General features: G+C 66.7%; 4 protein-coding genes across 6 annotated transcripts; 2 read left to right on the plus strand and 2 right to left on the minus strand.

Moving 5' to 3' along the window:
- Positions 1-5,612: 5,612 nt before the first annotated feature.
- LOC132081743 (collagen alpha-1(I) chain-like) lies at positions 5,613-8,454 on the minus strand. The gene is made up of 2 exons (XM_059485632.1): positions 7,141-8,454; positions 5,613-5,963 (listed from the first exon to the last, which is right to left on the minus strand). The coding sequence occupies exons 1-2, from the start codon at positions 8,452-8,454 to the stop codon at positions 5,613-5,615; spliced, it is 1,665 nt and encodes a 554-aa protein (XP_059341615.1).
- A 56-nt stretch (positions 8,455-8,510) lies between these two features.
- Positions 8,511-11,177, minus strand: LOC132081744 (collagen alpha-1(I) chain-like). The gene is made up of 4 exons (XM_059485633.1): positions 11,033-11,177; positions 9,747-10,725; positions 9,431-9,640; positions 8,511-9,354 (listed from the first exon to the last, which is right to left on the minus strand). The coding sequence occupies exons 1-4, from the start codon at positions 11,175-11,177 to the stop codon at positions 8,511-8,513; spliced, it is 2,178 nt and encodes a 725-aa protein (XP_059341616.1).
- A 2,339-nt stretch (positions 11,178-13,516) lies between these two features.
- On the plus strand, positions 13,517-16,757 carry LOC132081745 (collagen alpha-1(I) chain-like). The gene is made up of 5 exons (XM_059485634.1): positions 13,517-13,759; positions 13,801-13,968; positions 14,121-14,893; positions 15,040-15,571; positions 15,711-16,757. Exons 1-5 carry the CDS (start codon positions 13,517-13,519, stop codon positions 16,755-16,757), a joined length of 2,763 nt encoding a protein of 920 aa, XP_059341617.1.
- A 61-nt stretch (positions 16,758-16,818) lies between these two features.
- On the plus strand, positions 16,819-19,210 carry CBX8 (chromobox 8). 3 transcript variants are annotated; one of them, XM_059486014.1, is made up of 5 exons: positions 16,819-16,897; positions 17,365-17,408; positions 17,589-17,654; positions 17,753-17,819; positions 17,983-19,210. In XM_059486014.1, exons 1-5 carry the CDS (start codon positions 16,829-16,831, stop codon positions 18,808-18,810), a joined length of 1,074 nt encoding a protein of 357 aa, XP_059341997.1. In that variant the 5' UTR covers positions 16,819-16,828; the 3' UTR covers positions 18,811-19,210. The 3 variants fall into 3 exon arrangements, with proteins under 3 accessions (XP_059341997.1, XP_059341996.1, XP_059341998.1); XM_059486013.1 differs by having other exon boundaries at positions 16,825-16,897; positions 17,729-17,819; XM_059486015.1 differs by lacking the exons at positions 16,819-16,897; positions 17,365-17,408; positions 17,753-17,819 and having other exon boundaries at positions 17,426-17,654.
- The last annotated feature ends 3,130 nt before the right edge of the window (positions 19,211-22,340 follow it).

The following is a 22,340-nucleotide window of genomic DNA, read 5'->3' on the forward strand; positions in this document are numbered from 1 at the left end:
TTCCCTTCCCTTCCCTTCCCTTCCCTTCCCTTCCCTTCCCTTCCCTTCCCTTCCCTTCCCTTCCCTTCCCTTCCCTTCCCTTCCCTTCCCTTCCCTTCCCTTCCCTTCCCTTCCCTTCCCTTCCCTTCCCTTGCCTTGCCTTGCCTTGCCAAACCTTCCCAAACCTTCCCCGTAGGTGTGCGAGGCTCAGGACAATCAATAACTGCGGCAGGTTTGCAGTTCGCTCCGCTCATCAGCATTTCTGCCGACGGAGGGTGTTGTGCAGCCGGTTTTTGAGGGAGCACGGTCCCTCTGAGCTGCCTCCCTGCACCCCGGGCTGCAGGAGCCCCCGGGGCTCCCTCTGTGCCGCGCTTGGTTTGAGGCACCATTTCCCGGAAACCTCACGGCCAGATACTTGTTACTCTAATAGTTTGATCATGTTTATCACGGCTCCAGCAGCTTCCTGTGCTGTGAAAGGTGCCATAAGTAGTTACTGGTTTAAAAGCTGCGCCCTTCCCTCGCTGGGCCGGGTGGCTGGGAGAGATGAAATGTTGGGATATGAATTACTTATTCTGCCACTCTCTTTCTCCCCAGTAAATGCATCAAGCCTAAATGCCTGTTACTGAGCAAATTAATGTGGAGTCCACGGTGACTTCCAATGGTTATCAGAGTGATCCAGGGCGAGCTGCAGCGTCACCACGCTCCATTAGGAAGGCTGGTGCGCGCTACATTTAATGTATTTCCCAGGAATGTGTTAACCTCTGCTTGGTTTGGATTTATTCCAGACAAACATTTGCTGATGTAAAAGGAGAATTTGTGCTCGTCTTTGAGCCCTTCTGAAAGGGCCTGATGGATGCAGGGCCGTGCAAGGGAGGGGCTGCAGCTCCGTGCTGACCCTTTCTTCCCTCCCCATGGTGGCACCAGCACCAGGCTGGGATCCAGCCCATCTCCAGCAGCTGCCGTGGCCCTGTGTGGTTTCAGGAGGTGTCAGTGGGATCCCTGCTCCATGGAAAGTGATGGAAACGCCATCCCCAGGCAACGACCTGGCACAGTGGCAGTGTGGGCCCCAGGGCTGGGTGGAAGGGCTCCCTCCGTGGTGTGAGGATGCTGTGATGAAGAAGGTTTCATTAAACACAAAGCAGAGCTGATGTGTTTTAATCAGAGTGAGAAACAGCCTTGTGGGAACTGGGAAGTCCAGTCTGAGAATGGATCCAGACTTCAGGTCCAGACTGAGAATGGGAGAGGAGCTTCTCAAGGAGGGCAGAGGGTGGAGGTGGGTGTATGCAGTGGGAACTGGAAGATTTCCCTGGCACCTGGAGCACTCAGTGCTCATACATGGGGGTGGGGGCAGCTTCTCCATGCATCCACTGTGTGCAGTTTGTGAGATTTCTCCTTTATTTTCCCATTCCTCTCTGGCTTTGCTGTGCAGTGTCAGGAGGTGATGGTGTGGTGATCTCAGCAGCCATCCTCCACGGTAAAGCCACCAGGTAAAGCATTCATGGTCACTTTTTGGGAGGGAAGGCCGCTGCTTGGTTTATGTTTTTCTATGCCTGCCCCTTTGAGCACAGCCAGACCCAGCAGCTACAAACAATTTCACCTAAAACTGGACCTGTGGGGCTGATCCAGCAGCCACTGAGGGCGTTACTGGGTTCTGCTGGGGTTGGTGTCCCTGTGTGTGGCAGAGCAGCTGTGGGAGGTGCAGCCCTCGCCAAACTGGGACAACTGGGAGGGGATGGAGAGGGGGCTCCCCACTTCAGCCCAGCCCTGAACTCCCCCATCTCCCCCATCCCAAAGGGCTGCCTCTGGTTTGAGCAGTCAGAAAAGCCTGGTAATGGGAAATTCTCAGTCTCTGCACAGATAAAATCATTTGGACTCAGCCCAGATTCGTGTGAGATCTGTCAGACACGGCCACAAGGACACAGCTCTGTTTACGTTTGCACCAGAAGAGGAAGGCAGCTGCACAGGGGCAGCACAGCCCAGACCCTCTCCAGGCGCTTCCAGAGCCTTCTGGAGCGGCTCCTGACGATCCCCTGTGCTGGGAACGCTCCTGCTGCCCCCTGAGCTGGGGAGCATCCCACGGCAGGCAAACTGCAGCATCTCACCCATCTCACACACAGGATGTGGCTGGGGCAGCGTTGCCTGACCCACCAAGGTCTGAGGCATGGCCCAGGCTCGGGCAGCAGCAGGGCAGAGCTGTTCTGTGAGCAGGAGGCTGGATGGAAACGGGGCCTGAGCTCCCAGGGACCCCTCACTGCACTCCCCAGGAGGGACCCCCGTGGCTGCTGCAGGGAGGGACAGGAGAGGGGGACAAGAGACAGGGGCAGGGGTGGCTGTGGCCAGCTGTGTGCAGCCTGCCAGGGGAGGGAAAGAGGCTGGTGATGGGCTGGAAGAGGGACTGGGGAGGGAGGAGGGACCCATGGTGCAGCTGCAGCGTGAGGAGACTGCAGGGGTGTCACTGCAGGGGTGTCACCGCAGGGGTGTCACCGCAGGGGTGTCACTGCAGGGATGCCACCGCAGGGGTGTCACTGCAGGGGTGTCACCGCAGGGGTGTCACCGCAGGGGTGTCACTGCAGGGGTGTCACCGCAGGGGTGTCACCGCAGGGGTGTCACTGCAGGGATGCCACCGCAGGGGTGTCACTGCAGGGGTGTCACTGCAGGGGTGTCACTGCAGGGGTGTCACCGCAGGGGTGTCACTGCAGGGGTGTCACTGCAGGGGTGTCACCGCAGGGGTGTCACTGCAGGGGTGTCACTGCAGGACAGACCTCTGGGTGCAAACGGGAGAGGAATGAGGCTCTCTGCAGTGATGGAGGTTTGGGCCAGGCCCCGGCAGGGCTGAGGGTGGCCGGGGTCTCCTCCCCGCGGGCTGGGAGCCGCCGGTGCCCCCCGAGTCAGGGCGAGCTCCCAGGCTCACCCCGAGCCATTTGCCAGCACCTCCTGAGGTCGTTTCTCAGAGCAGCCGTCAGCTCAGCTGACACCTTGATGTAGCTTAAAGCAAACTGCAAACGCGGAGATTTATTTTTGTCCAAGGAGCAGGCACATAAAGCACGCTGTGTGACACAGCGGGAGCACCCCGGGTGCTGTCCCTGTGCCGCCCTGCTGGCCCCGAGCCTCCGGGGTGGGACACGGAAATTCCATCACCGACCGCCGAATCTCCGGATCTCCAAAGCCTCCGGGGTGCCCAAGCCCTCCGGGAGCCCTGACAAACAGCAGCGCCCTTTCCCAAGACACGCACAGGTGAGGGGACAGGAGCTGCCCCGGCCAGGACAGCGGGGCTGAGCTCTGCCAGGTTCTGTCCCAGGGGGCTGCTGAGAGGGCCATGGCCACACTCCCATTTCCAGGGAATTTAGGCATTGCCATGTCCTGAATGTGGACACAGCTCCACAGCAGAGAAGGAAGAGCTGCTTCACTCAGAAGGTCTCAGTTGGAGGTGAGAAAGGGATAAGCCAAACCTTTCAGAGGTGTTGTGCTGCAGCAGCCAGGGCGAGGGCTTGGATATTATTAGAAAATGCATTAACAGAAGCCTGGATGGAGGTCTGAGCTGATGGGAGCTTTAACAAACGTGTATTTAATTTCGATATGAAGACTATGCTGAGCAAGGAATTCTGGCTGGGAATTTTTCGTGTTCGAGAATTGGGAAGTCCCTGGGCGCTTCGTCTTTGTCCTCAGCAGGGATGAGTGTGGGATGTCCAGGACAAGGGATGGCGGTGTTTGGTAATGGCTGTGAAATGAGCCCCAGAGGGATCGCCCTGCCCCAGGAAAGGGATCGGGCATCCCGGGCCAGGATGATGCCCAGCGGGGCAAGGTGTCACTTCGTGTGTGGAACGCAAGGACAGGAAAATCAGGATGACTCAAATGTCACACGCTGTCCCTCGGCTCCCGCAGCCCCGGGGCAGCTCCCAGAGCTGCGAGCAGCAATTCGGGGCTCAGCGTTCCCCTCCCGCCCGCCCGGTGCCGCCGCTGGCGGGGGGAGAGCCGGGGGGACCGGAGCACGTCCCGCGGAACCGCGTGGGCATCGCCACGCCAGCGCCGGGGCGGGACCGGTCTGCGGCCGCCGAGAGAGCGAGGGAGCAGCGGGAGCGGCGAGCGGGGCTGCGGCAGCGGCGGGGGCGAGCGCGGGCTAAAATGGCCACGGCGGGAGCGGGCGGGGGCTGTGCCAGGCGGGCAGGGCTCATCCCGGGCTGTGCCAGGCGGAACGGGCTCATCCCCGGCTGTGCCAGGCGGAACGGGCTCATCCCGGACTGTGCCAGGCGGGCAGGGCTCATCCCGGGCTGTGCCAGGCGGAACGGGCTCATCCCGGGCTGTGCCAGGCGGAACGGGCTCATCCCGGGCTGTGCCAGGCGGGCAGGGCTCATCCCGGGCTGTGCCAGGCGGAACGGGCTCATCCCGGGCTGTGCCAGGCGGGCAGGGCTCATCCCGGGCTGTGCCATGCCAAACGGGCTCATCCCGGGCTGTGCCATGCCAAACGGGCTCATCCCAGGAAAGGGACGCCCAACCGCCCCGGGGAACGCGGGGAGCGGCGGAGGAGCGAGCAGCCCTCGGCCCCGGCACTGGGAGAGCGGCCCCGACCCCCTGGAAATGCCCTTTGTGACGGACTGGGCACGGTGTTTCAGAAGATGAGGGTTAGGGGGGTCCCCCTCTGAATTTCTGGGTCTCTGACCTGGTGCCGCCCCATCCCTTGCACCCCTTCCCACTGCCGGTGCCTCTGAGGGGAACGGGCTCCTCAAGTTCGGGGATCCTCGGAAAGAAATATTTTATATTTTGTCTGGAAGAAAAAAACAATGGAGCGCCAGGTTCTTATAAATACCAAATACAAGGTTAGGGGAGGGGAAGTTTGCTCGGTATCAAGGAGCCACCGAAGCATCTCAAAACACAAAATAAATGGTAATATTCACATATGCTTGGAAACGTTAATTTTCACACGTTAGTATTTCCACACGGCTGAAAATGAAGGCTGAAGCCTTGTCCCCGCTGCTCCCACCCATTTCGGCGTGCGGTGCAAGCCAGGCTGTCATTTTAGCATCAGGAATGTGCGCTGGATCCAGCCCACTGTGACACTGCCCTCCTTCCGCCCGCGTCCTTTCGGCACATAAGCCAGCAGCAGCGCACCAAGCCGGGGATCTCCTTGTGCAGAGAGGAGGCTGCGGCGCTCGGACAGCAGCGGGGCCGCCCCTCTCCCGGCGGCTGCTGGAACGATGTCTTATCTCGAGTTTAAGGGCTCAACCTGACCCTGAGCCATTTTTAACCCGAGGTGGGAAGAGCCCTCCCTGGGTGTCTCTTTCTCTGCTCTGAAAAATCTTTCAGTGGCTCCACGGTCGCCGATTTCCTGGTGTTCTTCCTTTTGTAGCTCCGCCACCTGAAGCAGACCCACTTTCTCAGGGTTTGATGCTCTGCTGCTTGAAGATGCTTTAACTCTCAGGACTTAGAAATAACTCCTGGAGCAGAGCCCCAGCAAGAAGGCGTCTAATCTGATATATTCCATTTCCATATTTTGTGCTGCAAGCAGCAATTTGTGGTTCAGCAGCGGCGGCTGAGCAGGGACGAGCATTATCACAGGAATGAATTCCTTCCATCTGATGCCTGAGTATGTGACAAATAAGTCTCGGCCGTGGCATTGTCTCTGTGCTCCCGGGCTGTCAAATTGAACTCCGCTTTCTTTCCTGCTGCCTTTGCCCCGTGCCTCCCCCCTCGCCACCCGCGGTCCCCGTGGCTGGGAACGGCCGCTGGTGCCACGTCCCAAGCGCAGGGAGATCAGGACGCAGAGCTGGGGGGCTCTCAGGGGCCGGGACCAGCAGCCCCCCGTGCCCGTGGGCTCCAGCGGCCAGCCGGGGGCTCAGCACAGCCCGCTGAGACCTGGGGTTCCCCACGGGGCGGGGATCCTGCGTGGGGGTGCTGGGACCGCGTCCCGCGAGGGGCTCGGCCACAGGAGGGGCTGCGATGAGCGGGGGCTTTGCAGGGAACCGGCCCGGCAGCCGCTCGGTGCGGGGCTGGGGGGCTCAGCCACCCCTGGGGGTCCCGGGACCTTCCCCCGCCGGGGCAGGGAGAGCTCTCAGAGGGCTCCCGAGGCGTCCCCGGGTCCCCGCTCCCGGAGAGGAGCCAGGGCAGGAGGAGCCGAGGAGCCAGGGCTGAGGCTGCCCGGGGGACGGGGACCCCCCCAGCACCCGGTTTGCGTTCAGCGGCGCCCGTTCAGCACTGCCCGGGGAGCTCCAGCAAAGCTCCGCGGCGGGCACCGCGTGTAGCGCCGCTCTCTCGGTGCCAGCGGGAGCTGTGGCGCCCGGACAGGCACAGGGACAGGGACGGGCACAAGGACAGGGACAGGGACAGGGACAGGGACACGGACACGGACACGGACACGGACACGGACACGGACACGGACACGGACACGGACCGGGACAGGCACAGGGACACGGACAGGGACAGGGACAGGGACCGGGACAGGCACAGGGGCGGCACCGGCGCCGGTGAGGGCTCCCCGCGGGCGCGGGCGACCGGAGGCGGAGCGGTGCTGTCGGTGTGTGGCACTGGTGAGCCCGCTTTCGCGTGGAACAGCCTCCGGTAGCTGAGAGAGACAGTGAAATATTGGAGAGGAGTCGGGCAGAGACGCAGGGATGGCGGGGGGCGCGGGGAGCCCCAGGGGGAGCCGCGGGGGTGCCCGGGCTCCCGAGGGGAAGGGGAAGGACATCTGGATCAGCCCGAAAAGTTCTCCCAGGGAAGAAATTCAGGGGCTCGGCTGAGCTTTAATCCAGTAAATGCAGACATGGCAGGATCCAGCGGCTGAGTCCGCACCAGCAGGAGCTGGAGCTGGAATGCGGTGCCATTTTCACCGCGTCAGAAAAAACCCATCCAGGTGGGAGGGCAGAACCCGGTTTGCCTGGCATGGCCGGGAGAGCATTCCTGGATCCAGCCCCACGTTGCTGCGGCAAAAGCCGAACAGAGAGGGGGTGATCCAGAGCCTGAGGGACAGGGGCGGGCAGTGGGGGGCTGTGGTGGCCCCCCAGTCGTAAGCCCCGATATTTTATGCACCTCATGGTCCGCCGTGCCCTGCTGGGTTGTGCCTTTATCAGCGGCTGTTACAAGGTGAATAATGCCTTCTCTCCCGGGCGCTGCCCGCACATCACCGCACACGGGAGGGGAGAGGCGGCTGTGGAGCGGGACTCCCCTCACCGGGGCTCCCACGAGCGGCCGCGGTGCTGCAGTTCCGGGTGTCTGACGGGGAAGAGGAGCCGAGGTGGGACCCCCACCCCGCCCGGGGCCCCGCAGCGCTGTTTGCTGCTGGACCGTGCACAGGGGACAGCGGGGACAGGGAGGAGAGATGGAGACACAGAGACCCTGGGGGCCCGGAGGATAGGCAGGGAGGAACGAGAATCTCCCGGGAGAGGCTGGAACGGAGCCGGGCAGGGACCAGGGATCCGCCCCGGCGGGTGCAGCACCGGGGGCTTCGCAACTGCCGGCGTCGAGGGGAGACGCAGAGAGAAGCCGGGGTGCTGGAGGGGCTCCCAGGGTGGCTGCTGGGGGCGTCCGCCGGCATTCAGGATGAGGGTCCCTGCGAGCCCCCAGACACAGGGCGATGCCGGGGACACAAGCCGGCTGCGTCCCGCCGCGGGAGGAAACGTCCCGCGGTCCCGGCAGGGGCGGGAGGAAAACGAAACGGGGCCGAGGAAGCGGGGCAGAGCGGCAGCCCGGCGCGCCTGGGGCAGGGCGCGGCCCGAGCAGGCGGGGGATGGCCGGACCGGTTCGGCCCAGCCCGGGCGGGGCTTCCATCCGCATTGCCGCAGTGACGGGCGGCGGAGCGCGGCCGGGCCGGCGGGCTCGGCGCGGCGCTGCATTGCAGCACTGCAGGAGCCCCCTCCTTCCCCGCTCCTTCTCCGCCCTCCGCCGCCGCTCGGCTCCGGAGGCCCAGCCCGGGGCACGCACCGGCCCCGCCGCGCTCCGCTCCCACTCGCGCGGGGCATCCGCGGCCGCCGCGCCGGGGTCCCCCGGTAGTGCCGCATCCCGAGCCGGGAATGCCTCCCCGAGCCGGGAGTGCAGCCGTGGGACAGGGCCGTGCACCCACCCGCGGGGTTCCGTGCTTGGTGTCAAGCAGGGGCTCATCAGCCCCGCGCGGGTGGAGGGACCGGCATTCCTGTCCCGCCCGCCCGTCCCGCGCCGCCAGCGCGGTCCCGCGGTTCGTCCCGTCACCTCCCTCCGTCCCCCTGCCACCCTCCCCGGTGGTCTGGCCGTGCCGTGAGCCCCGACGGGATGCTCGACCTCGCGTTGGCCAGCCACTGTCCCCACGGGTTTCCCGCGAGGGAGCCTGGGCCGGTCCCGCGGGGAGCCGGGACCGGCCCCGAGCCGGGCAGGGCTGCAGGGCGCCGTGCCGGGTGGCACGGCCCCAGGACGGGCCCTCCGCGATGGGACCGTCCCCTCGGGTGTCAGGACACTGCCGCTGCCCATGAGGGGGGGCGGAAGGCGGTGACCAGCCCCGCGTCCCCGCTCCATCGGGAAGGGAAGCCGGGAAGGGCATCCATCCTCCTCCTGGGGCCGGGGCCCGGGACTCAGTGCCAGCCCCGTGTGACAGGGTCCGGCATGGACTCGGGCAGTCGCGACCCTCGGTGCCGCGGGCGCTTAGGGCAGCGGGGCGATCCCGGTGGGAAGGTGCCGGCGATGGCCGCGCGTCCCGGGACCGGCCCCGCTGCCAGGTGCGGCGCGGCGGGGGTGGGACGGAACGGGGACACGGGTGGCGGGGGGCGTCCGCCCCGGCACAACGGGGGCCCGTTCCCAAGGCTCCCGCTCTGTGTCTGCTTTGGGAAAACGCCAGCACGGTAACAAAATGGCGGGGAAAGGGTGGGATTGTCACGGCGAGCCCTGCGGCGGAGCCCGGCCACCCCCGGCCCCGCCCGCCCGGCCTCGGGGCGCCCGTCCCGGCGGAGGGCAGCGGGGCGGGGGTCCCCGGGGCTGCGTCGCCGCCCGGTGCCGCCGCCCGGCTGAGCTCTGCTGGAGAAGCAGCTGCAGAAAATGGCTGCTCGGCGGAGCCCGCTGAATCCTGCCATGGTGGGGGGGACGGCGAGGAAGCGGCGCAGCCGTCGCCCCCCCCCGGGGAGCCCCGGGCAGGCGGCGCGGGGCACGGCCGGGGGTTCCGCAGGGCGGCGGGAGCGGAGCAGAGCCCGCGGTGCCCGGTGTGCGGCCTCACCTGCGGCGCGCTGGGGCACCGGGGCAGCCCGCCCGAGCGCGCCCGGCCCGCACCGCCGTGCACGTGCCCGCAGCCCCCGCCCGGTGCCCGCCGAAGCGGCGGCGACTCCGAGCCCCGGGGGGCGGCGGAAGGGCGGCCGGGCATCGCCCGCAGCCCGACACGCCGGAGCGGCACCAGCCCCGAAGCCGCTCTCGCGGCGCCCGGTTTTGCTTTCGGTTTAAAATAAAATAAAAATAAAATAAAAATAAAATAGAGACATATAATCGGGGCGCGGGCACGCGGTACCGTGCGGCCACGACTTGGCCACGCATCGGCTCCGCGGCGAAGCCGCAACGAAAACTCGAGCCGGTGTCGCCGCACCGTGTCGCCGCCCCCCGCCCGTCACGGCGGCGGCTCCCCGCAGCCTGCCCGCGGGGCGAGAGCGGACACGCGTGGGTGCGCGGCTGTCGCCCGCGCTGCCGGAGTTCCCTCCCCGCCGGAGCTTTTCGCGGGTGTCTGTGGGGAGAGGGGATGTCCCGAAAACGGGATTGTGGGGGCCGAGATGGGGGAGCCCTTTCCCCACCGGAGAGCGGGAGAAGCTTCCCCCGCGGCCGGTCCGCACCGTGGCGGGGGAACACCGAGGGCGCTTTGCCGCCGTGGGGGCGCATCACGGGTGGCGCCCGCGGGCGCGGAACCGCGTCCGCGCCGCTGCCTTCTGTGAATGCTTCGCCCAGCGTTGTCCTCCGGCCGCCCTCGTCCGCAAAGTCCCCGATTTCTGTGCCTCAGATCGGGGTCATCACAGCCCGTGCATCGCCGGGGCTCGTTCCCCCCTTCCCACGCACGGTCCCGCTCCGCGGAGCAACGGGACCGCCCCGTCCCGCCGGCTGTCTTTGCCCGCGGTCCCTCCGGGTGCTCTGCCGCCAGTGGGGCAGGCACGGACGGCTTCCTCCGTGCCCCGCGTTGCGGAGACAGACGAGCGGTGGTCCCGCGGCACTTCGGGAGCGCCGTGGGCTCCCAAGTGCCGTCGGTGTCCACGGGAGAGCCGTGGCGAGATGGCGGGTGGGGAGTCCCGGCTCGGGAAGGGGCGGCGAGGCGCCAGCGGCACCGGGCGGGTGGGGGTCTCACGGTCGGGGGGTCCCGCCGGGAGTGTCCCGTGGGACCGGGGTGTTCCCTGGGGTCGGGGTGTTCCCGTGGGGTCGGGGCATTCCCGTGGAACCGGGGTGTTCCCGTGGGTTCGGGGTGTTCCCGTGGGGTCGGAGCGTTCCCGTGGAACCGGGGTGTTCCCGTGGGACCGGGGTGTTCCCGTGGGATCGGGGTGTTCCCGTGGAACCGGGGCGTTCCCGTGGGACCGGGGTGCTCCCGTGGGACCGGGGCGTTCCCGTGGGACCGGGGCGTTCCCGTGGGACCGGGGTGCTCCCGTGGGAGCGGGGCGTTCCCGTGGGACCGGGGCGTTCCCGTGGGACCGGGGTGCTCCCGTGGGACCGGGGCGTTCCCGTGGAACCGGGGTGCTCCCGTGGGACCGGGGCGTTCCCGCTCGGTGCCCGCGGGGGTCCCGGCCGGGGCGGGGGGGGCGCGGGGCCGCTGCCCCCCCCGAGCCGTTGCTGCGATACGGGCGGGCCAATCAGCGCTCACCAGCTCACCCGGGCCCCGGCACCGCTTCCTTATATGGTGCGCGCTGTCCGCGGGGCGCCGCGCGCATCACCATATAAGGGCATGATCCTAAATACAGCGCCTACCTTGGGCCGGGGGCGGGGCCGGGGGCGGGGCCTCGGCGCGGGCGGGGCCGGGCCGCGCCCCCCGCCCCACCGGGCCCGGGCCCGCCGCTGCCGCCGGACCCCGCCCGCCCCGCGGAAACCACCGCCGGTCATTAAGCGGGATGCAAATGAGCAGCGCTTCACCTCTAATTGCTTTTGTTAAAAGCGGAGTCGCGGGGCTGCGCGCGAGCGGGCGACGGCGGTCGGAACGGGCGGGGACGGAGCCGGGACAGAGCTGGACTGGGTGAAGGACGGGGGTAGCGGCAGCCCCGGGCGGCTCGATTCGCACTTCGTCTCATTTGTCATATCCCAGCCCGGTTCCCCCCGCGGCGGGGCCGTGGCCGCCGGAGCCGCTGGGCCGCGCTCCGCGTTCTGTCCCGCCCTGGCGGGACTCTCGCGTGGCCGCTGCCCACGCGTGACACTCCCTTGGCCGCTGCAGGGCCGGATCCGTTCCGTCCTTGTGCCGTCCTTGCGCGGTCAGCAGCCGGCGGCACGGAGACGCGCCGGCTAGACGGGGTGCGGGAAAACCCCAGAACATTCCCGTTTCCTCGCCCCACGCCGTGTTCGAGCCGGTTCCTCCCTCTCCCCATCCGCAAACAGCTCGTGTTTATGTTCCTACCAATAATGAGCAAATTCAGAACCCCCGGGAACAAAAGACCTTTTGTGCGGAGCGCTCGGAGCCTGAAGCGGGCGATAAACGACGCCCCCCGGCCCGCCGCCCCCGGGAGCGGCGCTTTCCCCGCCCGGGAGGTTCGAGGGGACCCGCGGAACCGCCGCGCCGGGGGTGCCGAGGGGCTCCGGTATGTGCCGGCACGCCCGGAGAACCGGGAGCGGGCGCTTTGCCGTCGGGGCGCTGCGAGGGCTCTTCCCGCAGGGAACGGCGCGGGGGTTCCGCCGTTCGGTCTGGCCGGAGCGGGGCTCAGGGCACGCCGCCCCAAGAACCGGTGGCTGCGGGACTCGCGTGGGCTTTCCCACGAGCTCGGCCGATGCGGGAGACTCCGCAGCGTTCGTGGGTCTGTGCTGCTGAAAGAACGGCGCCTTCTCTCCGCCGCGGGCACCGCAGAGGGAAAAAGCCCCGCGTTTCGCCCCGGGGCCTGGCACAGCTCCCGGGGCTCCTGCGGGCGCTCCGCCCCGCCGAACCGGCGGTGCGGGGGGGCGGCCCGGGCGGAGGCGGCGGCAGTGCCCCCCTGGGGTGGCAGGAACGCCGCCGGTTGCGCGGAGGCCGCAGCCGCCATTTCCAGGAGGACGGTGCCACCTATGGAAAGCACCTGGAATTCACCGGGCCGGCGGGGACGCGCCGGGAAATGAATGCAGCGCTTCCGAGCGGCACCGTCGGGACGAGGCCGGGCTGCGCCCGCCGCCTCCCGGGCGGGACCGCGGAGCATCAGAGGGGTTTGGCCGCCACGGTCCTCGGTACCGACTGCCCCGAGGAGGATGTGCGGCTCGGTCCCGGGGCGGCGGCGGGACCCGAGCGGGACGGGCGCTGAGCTGCATCTCCTCGGGGCGGTCGTTTCGCTGACCGGCCGAAGCCTCCGTAACCGGGCAATAACGATCGAACGGGCGGAGAGAAGTTCCTCTGCCCAGGTGATCGGTGGAGTCCCCGAAGCCGGGATCCTCTCGCTCCCTATGTGTCCGTCCACGCCGAGATCCCTCCGTGGCTCCGCCAGCTCCCTTCGGTGCCCGGAGAAAGGGCAGCAACCGTACTCGGTGCCCTCCCAGGCGTCGGCCAGCCCCGAGCCGTGTCCGGGGGGGGCACGGTACCTCCCGCCGCCACGTCCCCTCCGGGACCGCCGGGGAAACCCTGCCCCGTCATTAATTCGATGTCAAACACTCCACACGAAAACTTGCACGGGAATTTCCGGGGTCTTATGGACCGCCGGCGTCGCCGCTGCATGGGCACAGCCGAGATGTCTCCTCCTCGGACCGGACACCCCGCGCTGCCCGGCAGCAGCCCCGCGGCACTGTGCGGTACCGGTGCCGCAGCTCGGAGCCGGTCGCTGTCTCCCCAGTTGTTCCCGAGCTGCTCGGAAACGAAAAGGCGGCGTCTCGGGGGCCGGGCTGAGCCCCCGGTCTCGGACAGCACCGTGAGCCGGCGGTGCCAGGGGGTCCCGGGTCCTCGCCCCCCGTCGGCACAGCTCGGTACGGGTCCGTGGGGCGGCGAGGTGCCGATGCTGCTCCCGGCTCCATTCAGCTACCGGGGGAGAGAAGAGTTTTCCTGCATGCCTCGGGCACGGAACCGAACCGGGAGAAACCCGCAGCCGAACCGGGTGGCTGGGCTGACCGGGAATCCGGGCCTGCCCTCTCCGAGTGTGCAGGGGAATGCCCACGCAAACAGGGACCTCGCGTGCAAAGTGGCTGCGGGGCGTGCTCTGCCCTGCGCGGCGGTACCCGGGCTGCGGGATGCCTCTCCCGGGACAGCCCGGTCCGGATCGCTTCGGGGGCGGGCAAGTTTTGGGGTTCTGCGGGTGCCACCTGCTCTTCCCCCTCTGCGCTCTGCGGTCCCAGAGTGGGGGCCGTGCTCGGATCGCCCAGGAGATGGGGACACGCTGGGACGCGACCGTGGCGTGAAGGGGTCTCTGAGGGACACCGGCATCCCCGGCCGCGCGGGGAACCGGGCCGGGTCGGGCTGGGGGCTGTGATGGGTCCTGTCGTCCTCGTCACGAGTGGCCGCGGGTCGGAGCGGCTTCTGAAGCGCGGCCAGCAGAGCACACGGGAGTGGCGGGGAGCTGCCCCGCTGCGATGCGGGGGATCCGTGGTGCCGGCGGTCGGCTTGGAGCCAGGTCCGTTCTCCCGCCCGGTTCTCCCGGCTCAGCCGCGCTCGGACACGCGCGCTCCCCCCGCCGCCGCCACGCGCGACCCCGAGAGGGGCTCCAGCCCCCCGGTTTCGTTGCAAAACTCGCTGCTGTGGTGTCCTCCGCACAGGGAGAACCGAGGGGGGAGCCGGGCACTCTGCTGCCCAGCAGCTCTCTGAGTCCCGAGGAGTTCATCGCACGAGTGTGGCTGGAGGAGCGTAGAACCCACAGCCGAGAGGGTGGTTTGGGGTCAAATGGGCGGAAACGGGGTTTGCCGCGGCAGCACACGCTCTCGCCGGTCCGGAGCTGTCCCCTTGTCGGCAGCGAGTCCCGGGATCCCAGAACCGGGCCCCGGGTCGGTGTGGGTGACGGGAGCCGCAGGGATGAGCGGTCCCACCCGGCCGAGAGCCCGTGGGGCGCCCAGGTAGCCTCTGCCGTTGACCCTGGCAGTGTGGAAGGCTGTCCGTGCCCCCGCTCAGCCCCTGCTCCCGGGGGCCCGGTTGTGCGGGAGGGGCCCCGCAGTGCCGCCGGCTCCGGGCGCGGAGGTCTCCGGTAACCGTTCGGTGGCGGTGGGAACTGCCCGGGTACCGTCCCGCCCGCCGCTGCCGCGTCCCGCACGGCTGGAGCAGCTCTGTCCCGCTCCTCCTTCCGTGCCGAGACCCCCGCGAGTGGCCGCAGCCCCGGCCCCGCTCACCCACGCGCGGGGGCTTCGGGCGGTTCTCCCGCGGCGGCGGCGGCTCCGCGCTGCTTTCCCCGCTCCGTTCTCGTTTGCATCTCCCCTTCTGCCTGCCCCCCCCGCACCTCTACCGGGGCGCGGCTCCGGCCCCGCGCGGGTTCCGCGTGGGTTCCGGCAGGAGGATGGAGCTGTTTGTCCGCTGGTGCCGCCGTGGGAGGCGGCCGGAACCTCAGCCTCGGCTTCTCCCCTCCGCGCCCCCACGCGTGGCCGCGGGGCTCCGCCGCGGGCGGCGGGGCAAAGGCCGCTGCTCGGTCGGGAGCTGCGCGGCCTCTCCGTGCTCGCGTGTGGCGCCGGTACCGGGCGGCACGGCCTCGGATCCGCGGTTCCAGCGCGCACCGAGGACACCGACAGAGGAGGTGCCGGGCAGACACCGACATGCTCGGGGCTGCGGCAGCCCCACGGCCACGGAAACGGGCGCTGTCGTGCCGGGGGGACACGATCAGCTTCCGACCCTCAGCCTCGCTTCCCCCGCCGGGCCGTGCTCCCGGTGCCGCCGGCTCGGTCCTCTACTAAGCACCTTCCCAGGAACGGGGTCCAGCGAGCCGCGCCCACGCCGATTCACGAGTCGCCCCGCGACCAGCCTTAATTAACAACGATTAATTCGACATAAACGAAAAACTTTCCGGGACGCAGCTCGCCGGGGGCCGGGAGACCGCCGAGGTTGCGCTTCCCCCCGGCCCGGCCACGCCGCGCAGAACTCGCGTGTCGCGACGGCTCCCGTGGCCGCGGGGTTTCGGGCGTGCTGTGGGAGTACGCGGGAGCCGCGGAGCGGGAATCTTCCGCCTCCTCCCGGTATCACTTCGGCCGGGGGCGGCGGGAGGAGGGATCTGCCCACGGAGAGCCGACACACGAGCCCCGCGTCCCGCGTGGGGCCGTGCGGGTCCCGCTGTCGGCGCTCCCCGCGGGCTCCCGAAGCCCCACTCGTGTCCGCCGTTGGAGGTGCGTGCCCGCCCGGGTGGCACGGCGGCAGGCGGGATCCCCGGGACACAACACTGCGAGCTCGGGGTGGGGACAACGCCGCTGCCCTCCGGTCCCCGCGCCCACGGGCGGCTTTCCCAGCCGGGGAAGGGTCTCGCAGCCCCAGCCCCAGGCCGGCGCGGCTCTGGGGGTGCCCTCTCGTTCACCGGAGGGCAGGCGCAGCCGGATCCCAGCGGCCGTTCCCACAGTGGGTTTTCCACTCGTGAGCGTGGCGGCCGCCGAGACCCGCTGCGCTTCGGCTTCGAGCTCCTCAGCGGAGGGGAGACAGGAGGGAAAGACCCAGGGGAGGCTTGGTCTGGTCTCATCCGTCGTGAACGGCGCCGCAGGAGCCCACGCACGTCCCACCCGCGGGGCAGCTCCCAGCGGCGGCGCTGCCCACGGACACGGAAACGGCTTCACTCCGCGGCACCGGGCTGAAGGGCTGCCCGATCCTCCCGGAGCCTCACCGACAGCGCGAGGGGCGGGTTCCGTCCCTGCCCACTTGCGAGAACCGGGCGCGTGGGACCTCCTGTCTGCCAGAGTCTGCTCCGGTTTCCCGCGACTCGCGCGTGTCTCGTTCTTCCGTGGCCGCCTCGGGGAGAAGGTCCTGTCTCCCGATGCCGTGCCGGGGGCGAGCCGGAGCGGGGAGCCGGTGGGGGGACCGGCTGACAACCTCCCCGATACCGGCTGGCAGCCTCCCGGTACCGGCTGGCACCCTCGCGGCGCAGCCCCTTTCCTCCGCCAGTTTGCTGACAGATAGCGGGGGAGATGGATCAAATCCCGCGTGGGTCGCCCCGCTGGCCCCGGGTCACCTCTCCTCCCCCCCGGGACCGCAGCCGGGGGCTGCCGGCACAACGAAACCGGCGGCCGCGGTGCCCTATTCTGCCGGTCGTGTCCGCGTCGCCGGGAAGGATTCGCGTTCCCGCAACGGCGGCGGCGCCGAGCGGCACGCGGGACCGCGCCTGTCCGTGGACGGACCCGCTACCGTGACGGGCGGTTCGCGCGGGATCGCTCCCAGCCCTGACACCGCTCTCTTTGTCCGACCACCGGTAGGCGGGCCGGGCCCATTCCGCGGCGGAACCTCCGTTCGGCACCGTCCTGCCGCCGCCGAGCCCCCCGTGCCGTTCCCGGTGCCGCGGAGCCCCGTGGCGCCCGTTCCCCGTTCCGCGCGCCCCCTTTGTGCCCCGCGCCCCTCCCGCGCTCCCGGGGCCGTCCCCCCGAGCGGGGCGTGGCCCGGTGTCGGTCGGCGTGGCCCGGTGGGCGTGGCGACGGGCGTGCCCTCAGGCCCCGCCCCGGCCCATCGGGACGCGGCGCACGTCGGGGGGCGGGGCGCGGCCGGGCCAATGCGGCGCGGGCGGAATATTCCACCGCGCGGGGGGGGGGGGGCGCGGTGACGTCAGCGGGCGGAGTATTATGGTCTGGGCTGCGCCGGGGCCGCCCCTGCGCTGCGAGCGGCCGCGTAAACATGGAGCTCTCGGCCGTCGGGGAGCGCGTCTTCGCGGCCGAGGCCCTGCTCAAGCGCCGCATCCGCAAAGTAGGTGCCCCCCCCGGCGGGCCCCCGCCGCGCCCCCGCCGCCCCGCGCCCCGCGCCCCGGCTCGCTGGGGGCGGCTCTGCCTCCCCCCGCCGCGGGGCGGGCTCCGCTCCGCCGCTCCCGCCCTCCCTCCCTCCGCGCCTTTGGGGGGGGGCGGCGTTAAACCCGCGCCCGGGGGGGTGCGTGTGCGTGCGTGTGTGTGTGTGTGTGTGTGTGTGTGTGTGTGCGTGCATATGTGTGTGTGTGTGTGTGTGTGTGTGCGTGCATATGTGTGTGTGTGTGTGTGTGTGTGTGTGTGTGTGAAATCCGCGTTATTTTTCATTGTTGCATCTCGCCCCCCACACCCCACGCCGCGCTCCGCTCCCTGCCCGGGGCGATGCGGGGGGACCTTTGTTGCGGGGCGGTTTGTCGCGGGTTTGTCGCGGGTTTCGCTCCACGCATATTTATTTCCCTCGCTTCCCATCCGCAGGGCCGCATGGAATATCTGGTCAAATGGAAGGGCTGGTCGCAGAAGTAAGTGGCCCGTGGGGCCGCGGGGGGCTGCAGCAGGGGCTGGGGGGATGCTGGCTGCACCCCCTGCTCTCCCTTTGTGCCACAGCCAGAACCTTTATGCCTCTGGTTTTTTATTTTATTTGTCTTGCTCCCTCCTGGCTCCTTATTCTGTTCCCTCTCTCCGTCCCGCCTTGCCCCCAGGTACAGCACTTGGGAACCCGAGGAGAACATCCTGGATGCCCGGCTGCTCGCAGCCTTCGAGGAGAGGTACAAGGCCTTTACTAGCTGTAGCAGTTGCGCTTGTAAATATGTTGCTGTCTTGTAGCTATGCTGAATTGAAGCTTTGGTTCTTTTAACACCTCTAGGGAGCGAGAAATGGAGCTTTACGGGCCCAAAAAGCGAGGCCCCAAGCCCAAAACCTTCCTGCTAAAGGTAAGGAGGCCGGAGCCCGCGTGCCAGGGCTCCAGGCCAGGGCAGGGGTCCCTTTCCTGCCCCCTCGGAGGATGCTTCCCTCAAAGGTGGCCTCTTGTAAGTTGCAATTACCCAGCTGGATGGCAGGATAATAAAGTCACCGGGTGATTTATCTTCTTTGCAGGCCCAGGCAAAAGCCAAAGCCAAAACCTATGAGTTCCGCAGCGACTCTTCCAGGGGCATCCGGGTGCCGTATCCCGGGAGGTCCCCCCAGGAGCTGGGCTCCACGTCCCGGGCTAGGGAAGGACTGAGAAACATAGCCCTGGCCCCCCAGGGCAGCTCCAGCAGCAGCACCCCCAAGGCAGACGGCATCCGGGAGCGGGTGATCCGCGTGGAGGACAAGCCCGGGGAGACCCCCAAAAAGAGAGGCCCGAAGCCCAGGAAGGAGCTGTACAAGGACCTTGCGGAGACTCTGGACGCCTCCAAGAGGAAACTGGGGGAGCCGGGGGACAAGGTGGGGGACTACCTGAAGGCCAGGAAGATGGAGGAGGCGGCGGCGGCGGGGGCGGCCAAGTTCGGCTCGGGACACAGCGTGATCCAGCTGGCCCGGCGGCAGGAGCCCGAGCTGCCCGGCGCCCTGGCCGGGCCCCCCCGCGCCGAGCCGGGCCCCGAGGCCTTCCCCCCGCGCCTGGCCAAGCACCGCGCGGACTTTCTGGACGCCAAGGGGCAGGGGGGGCTGGACCCCGGCGGGCCCAAGCTGCTGCACGGCGCCGTGGGCCCGGGGAACGCGGGCGGCCTGTACCGCGACGGCGTGGGGGGCCCGGCCGGGCGGCCCTCGCTCATCGCCAGGATCCCCGTCGCCAGGATCCTGGGGGACCCCGAGGAGGAGTCCTGGAGCCCCTCTCTCAACAACCTGGAGAAGGTGGTGGTAACTGACGTGACCTCTAACTTTTTGACCGTCACCATCAAGGAGAGCAGCACGGACCAAGGATTCTTTAAGGAGAAGCGATGAGTTTGGTGGAGGTGGTGCTGGGGTTTTCTTCAGTCAGATCCAGACAAAAGCTTGGTAGAGCTTGGTGGGCCTCTCTTTTTTCTTTTTTTTTTTTTTATGCTCCTTTTTTTTTTTTTTTAATTTTTTTTTCTTTTGTTTTTGGTCCTGGAGAGAATTTAGAAACTGTCCTAAATTCATTAACTCGTTCTTTTGTTTTGGTTTTTTTTCACGTCTTACATTTCGTTGGAAAGATTATCTCTAGAGTTATATTTTCTATTAGATGTAAATATGTTATTTAAGAAAAAATGCTTATATATATATATCTATATATATATATTTCAACTCTGAGTTGTTTTATTTAAATGGAGACAACAGTGACTGCTCAGTTGCTCCTAGAAAGGACAATAAAACTGAGAACTAACGAGTTCACGCATCTGCCGCAGGAGCCGGTGTACATAACAGTGTTCATAGCTAAGTATGTGCTGGGTTTTTTTAACTATTATTTTTCATATGATGCTATGGATGGTGGAGGGGGACGTGTTGCTCCCTCGCAGGGCCGAGTGCCCGCATTTCTTGATTGTGATTTAAGGTGTTGCTTGTACAATCAAGTGTGCTGTGTCCAGGACTGTTGCCCTTGACAGTTGACGTGAGCACTTGAATTCACAGTGTTGTTGGGGATGGGGTGTTTCCAGTCTAACAAAAAAAGTCATGTTGCTAAAAAGTCGGGGCGGGGAAAAGCAGAAATCCATAAAAAGGCTAAAAGTGTTGGAGTATTAACTTGAATTCCCTTTTCTTGCGGAGGAGAGGAGTTTGTGTGTGTAAGGTTCCTGAGGGGTGATACTGAAATGCACTTTAATAGAGTTGTCGTAGCAGTTGTGGGAGATAGGACTGAGCTGAGTATATCTGTTTTCATTTTGTCTGGTCGCTTGATTCTGTTCCCCCACCCACTAAAAACAAAAAACCCCAACAAAACCCCCCTCTGTTTACATTCCTGAAATGCCAGAGAGGTTGGGGAGGGAACATCTCACTGCCCATATTTAGTTACTTTATTCTGCTACAGAAAGTGGATTATTATTATTATTATTATTATTCCAAATCACAGTTTACTTCAGACTGTTGGAGGACTCCTGATAAAGTGTTTTGTAATATCCACATCCCTGACGAATCCCAGGGTCACCTTTATGCATTCAGAGACAATAAATATGTCCCTTTCATTGCAGTGGTTAAACAATAGCCAAGAGGCGAAGTATTCCTGTGCGGGGCAGCCCCGCTGCCTCGGGTGGATTTGGTGCTGGATTTGCCCGTGGGATTCCCCCAGGGCAGGTGTCCAGAGCTGGGATCCAGAGCTGGGATCCCTCCTAGGGCTGGGATCCAGAGCTGGGATCCATCCCAGGGCTGGGATCCAGAGCTGGGATCCCTCCTAGGGCTGGGATCCAGAGCTGGGATCCATCCCAGGGCTGGGATCCAGAGCTGGGATCCCTCCTAGGGCTGGGATCCAGAGCTGGGGTCCGTCCCAGGGCTGGGATTTGGAGCTGGGATCCCTCCCTGGCGGGGGTAGGGAGGCTCTGGGGGCTCTGGACGAGCTGCAGCAGCTTGGCCGCTGTTCAGGGGGCTGGGGGTGTCCCTGCTCTGCTGCTCCCCCAGCTCGGCCACCCTGGCACGGGGAGGGAGCCGGGCCTGGCTGAGGCTGGCTGAGGTGAGGCAGGTGGCCCTGTTCTGCTCACACCTTGCTCTGGCTATCAGTGGGATGGGGAGCACGGGCCCGGCAGTGCCTGAGGGCTGGGACTGAGCCAGGGCCCCTCATCCCTGAGCTTCTGAAGGCCCAGGGAGCATCCACGGGCTGAAGGAAGGGCTGGGCAAGGGCCGTCTCTGCTGTAGGGGCCTTCGGCATCTTCACCTTGCCCGGTTCCGTCCCCATCCTTTTGGGAGCTGTGAGGTGCCTGGCAGGACGCTGGATTGGCTGTGCAAAGGGAGCCATTGTGTCTGACAGTTCCCAGTTTGGTTTTCCTTTCTTCTTTTTCATTTTTATTTTTTTTTTTTAAAGACATATTTTGTAAAATTGAGGTTTTTAACTTGGTTCGTACGAAGAGCCGACGCGTTGGTTCTGGTGCTGGCGCGGTGTCACTGGAGGATGAGGGAGGAGGGGGTTGAGCTGTTTGTGCTCCCGCTGCCGCCGGGGCCGGAGCATCGTTCCCTTTGCAGAGAGCCCGGAGCCGCTGCCGCCCCGCTGGGAGCTCCAGCGCCGTGTCCGTGTGTCCGGCACACCTGGAGCGAGCCGTACCTGTGCGTGTATCCGTGTGTCTGTACATAGCCGTGTACCCTGCGTGTGTGTGTGTGCGGGCGCGTGCGTGTGAATTGTTTAAATCTAAGACTTGTACAAAAAACCGATTTGGCTAAATCTCAGTCTCAGAAGTGAAGCTTAATTACGTGTCTTCTGCCAGCCGTGAATGTCCATATGAGACCTGCTTTTTATGTCAGTTTAAATATATACTTTGTAAATAGAAACGTGTCTGGCTTCCCTTTGTGGCCCTAGGGGTACCGTGGGGGTCCCGGCGGGGTGGGGGCCCCGCAGCCCGGGACCGGACGGGCTGGGGGCGGCGGAGGCTCCGCGGCTGTCGCCGGTCTGGGCGCCCCCCCGGGGGTCCCGCGGTGCCCGGAGGGGGCGGTGGCGGCCGCTGCGAGCGGCTCCGGTCCGAGGAACGGCGCAGGAACCGCCGCTCGGTGCCGCCCGGTCCCGGCGCTGGCCCGGCCCGCGGCGCTCCGCCCTTCCGACGGCTCGGGCGGCGGCGGCCCCTGCCCGTCGGGCCCGGCCTTTGTGCGAGCGCGGCCCTGGCGGGGGCGGGGGGCTTCGTGGCTTTTTGAAGCCGTGTCCTCATTAACCTCTTTTTTCTGCTCGGGCGGGTGGGGCGCGGACCCCGCGCCGCGGGAGCTGCCAGCGCCGGCAGGAGCGGGAGGAAGGGCCGCACAATGGCGCCTTTCTCCGCCGGCCCGCCGGGGGGGGCCGTTCACACGGGCCGCGGGGCCGCGCCTGGGGCCGGCCCGGGGGCTCCCGCCCGACGGCGGCACCGACGGCAGCGCCCGGGGCCGCCCGCGCCCTTCCGCGGCCGCGCAGCGCCCTCCGCAGGCCGGCCCGGCCCGGCCCCGGTCCCTGTCCCCGTCCCGGTCCCGCAGGTGCGGGCGCTCACCTGAGCTCCGCTCACGGTGCTCTCGGGGCAGCTCCAGGCGCAGCGGAGCCCGGCCCGGGAGGGGCCGCGGCCGGCACGGAGCCCGCAGGGAACGCGGCGCGGTTCCCCCGGTGCCGTTCCCCCGCTCCGGTCCCAGCCTCGCACATCCCCAGCCCGGGCCGGGCACACGGAGCCGCGGAGAGGAGCCGGCCCTGGGCGGTGCCGGGGGTACGGAGGGGAACGGGAGCGCTCCCGGAGCAGTGACCACACGAGGCTGAAAACTTTAAAAAAATATTTATTGATATGCTAGAAAAGAAGTGTGGAAAAGTCATAGAAAACCCCCCACCCGACGTAACCATCTCCTAGTGTTTTCCTGCAAATAAATTA

The sequence above is a fragment of the Ammospiza nelsoni genome, chromosome 19 (assembly GCF_027579445.1).
Source record: "Ammospiza nelsoni isolate bAmmNel1 chromosome 19, bAmmNel1.pri, whole genome shotgun sequence".
In the NCBI taxonomy this organism is placed as follows: domain Eukaryota; kingdom Metazoa; phylum Chordata; class Aves; order Passeriformes; family Passerellidae; genus Ammospiza; species Ammospiza nelsoni.

Bases quoted from the DNA above. Each gene is read 5' to 3' on its own strand.
- CBX8 (XM_059486013.1), top strand. From the start codon at position 16,829: ATGGAGCTCTCGGCCGTCGGGGAGCGCGTCTTCGCGGCCGAGGCCCTG. The intron at 16,898-17,364 runs GTAGGTGCCCCC...TCCCATCCGCAG, and splicing joins TCAAGCGCCGCATCCGCAAA to GGCCGCATGGAATATCTGGT. The intron at 17,820-17,982 runs GTAAGGAGGCCG...TCTTCTTTGCAG, and splicing joins CCAAAACCTTCCTGCTAAAG to GCCCAGGCAAAAGCCAAAGC.
- LOC132081743 (XM_059485632.1), bottom strand. From the start codon at position 8,454: ATGGAGCGGGGACGCGGGGCTGGTCACCGCCTTCCGCCCCCCCTCATG. The intron at 5,964-7,140 runs GTGAGGGGAGTC...TGAGCCCCCCAG, and splicing joins GGCCGCTCGTGGGAGCCCCG to CCCCGCACCGAGCGGCTGCC.
- LOC132081745 (XM_059485634.1), top strand. From the start codon at position 13,517: ATGGGTCCTGTCGTCCTCGTCACGAGTGGCCGCGGGTCGGAGCGGCTT. The intron at 13,760-13,800 runs GTTTCGTTGCAA...TCCTCCGCACAG, and splicing joins AGAGGGGCTCCAGCCCCCCG to GGAGAACCGAGGGGGGAGCC. The intron at 14,894-15,039 runs GTGCCGCCGGCT...TCCGGGACGCAG, and splicing joins CCCGCCGGGCCGTGCTCCCG to CTCGCCGGGGGCCGGGAGAC.
- LOC132081744 (XM_059485633.1), bottom strand. From the start codon at position 11,177: ATGAGACGAAGTGCGAATCGAGCCGCCCGGGGCTGCCGCTACCCCCGT. The intron at 10,726-11,032 runs GCAATTAGAGGT...CCCGTATCGCAG, and splicing joins CGACTCCGCTTTTAACAAAA to CAACGGCTCGGGGGGGGCAG. The intron at 9,355-9,430 runs GTACCGCGTGCC...TTAAACCGAAAG, and splicing joins GGCCAAGTCGTGGCCGCACG to CAAAACCGGGCGCCGCGAGA.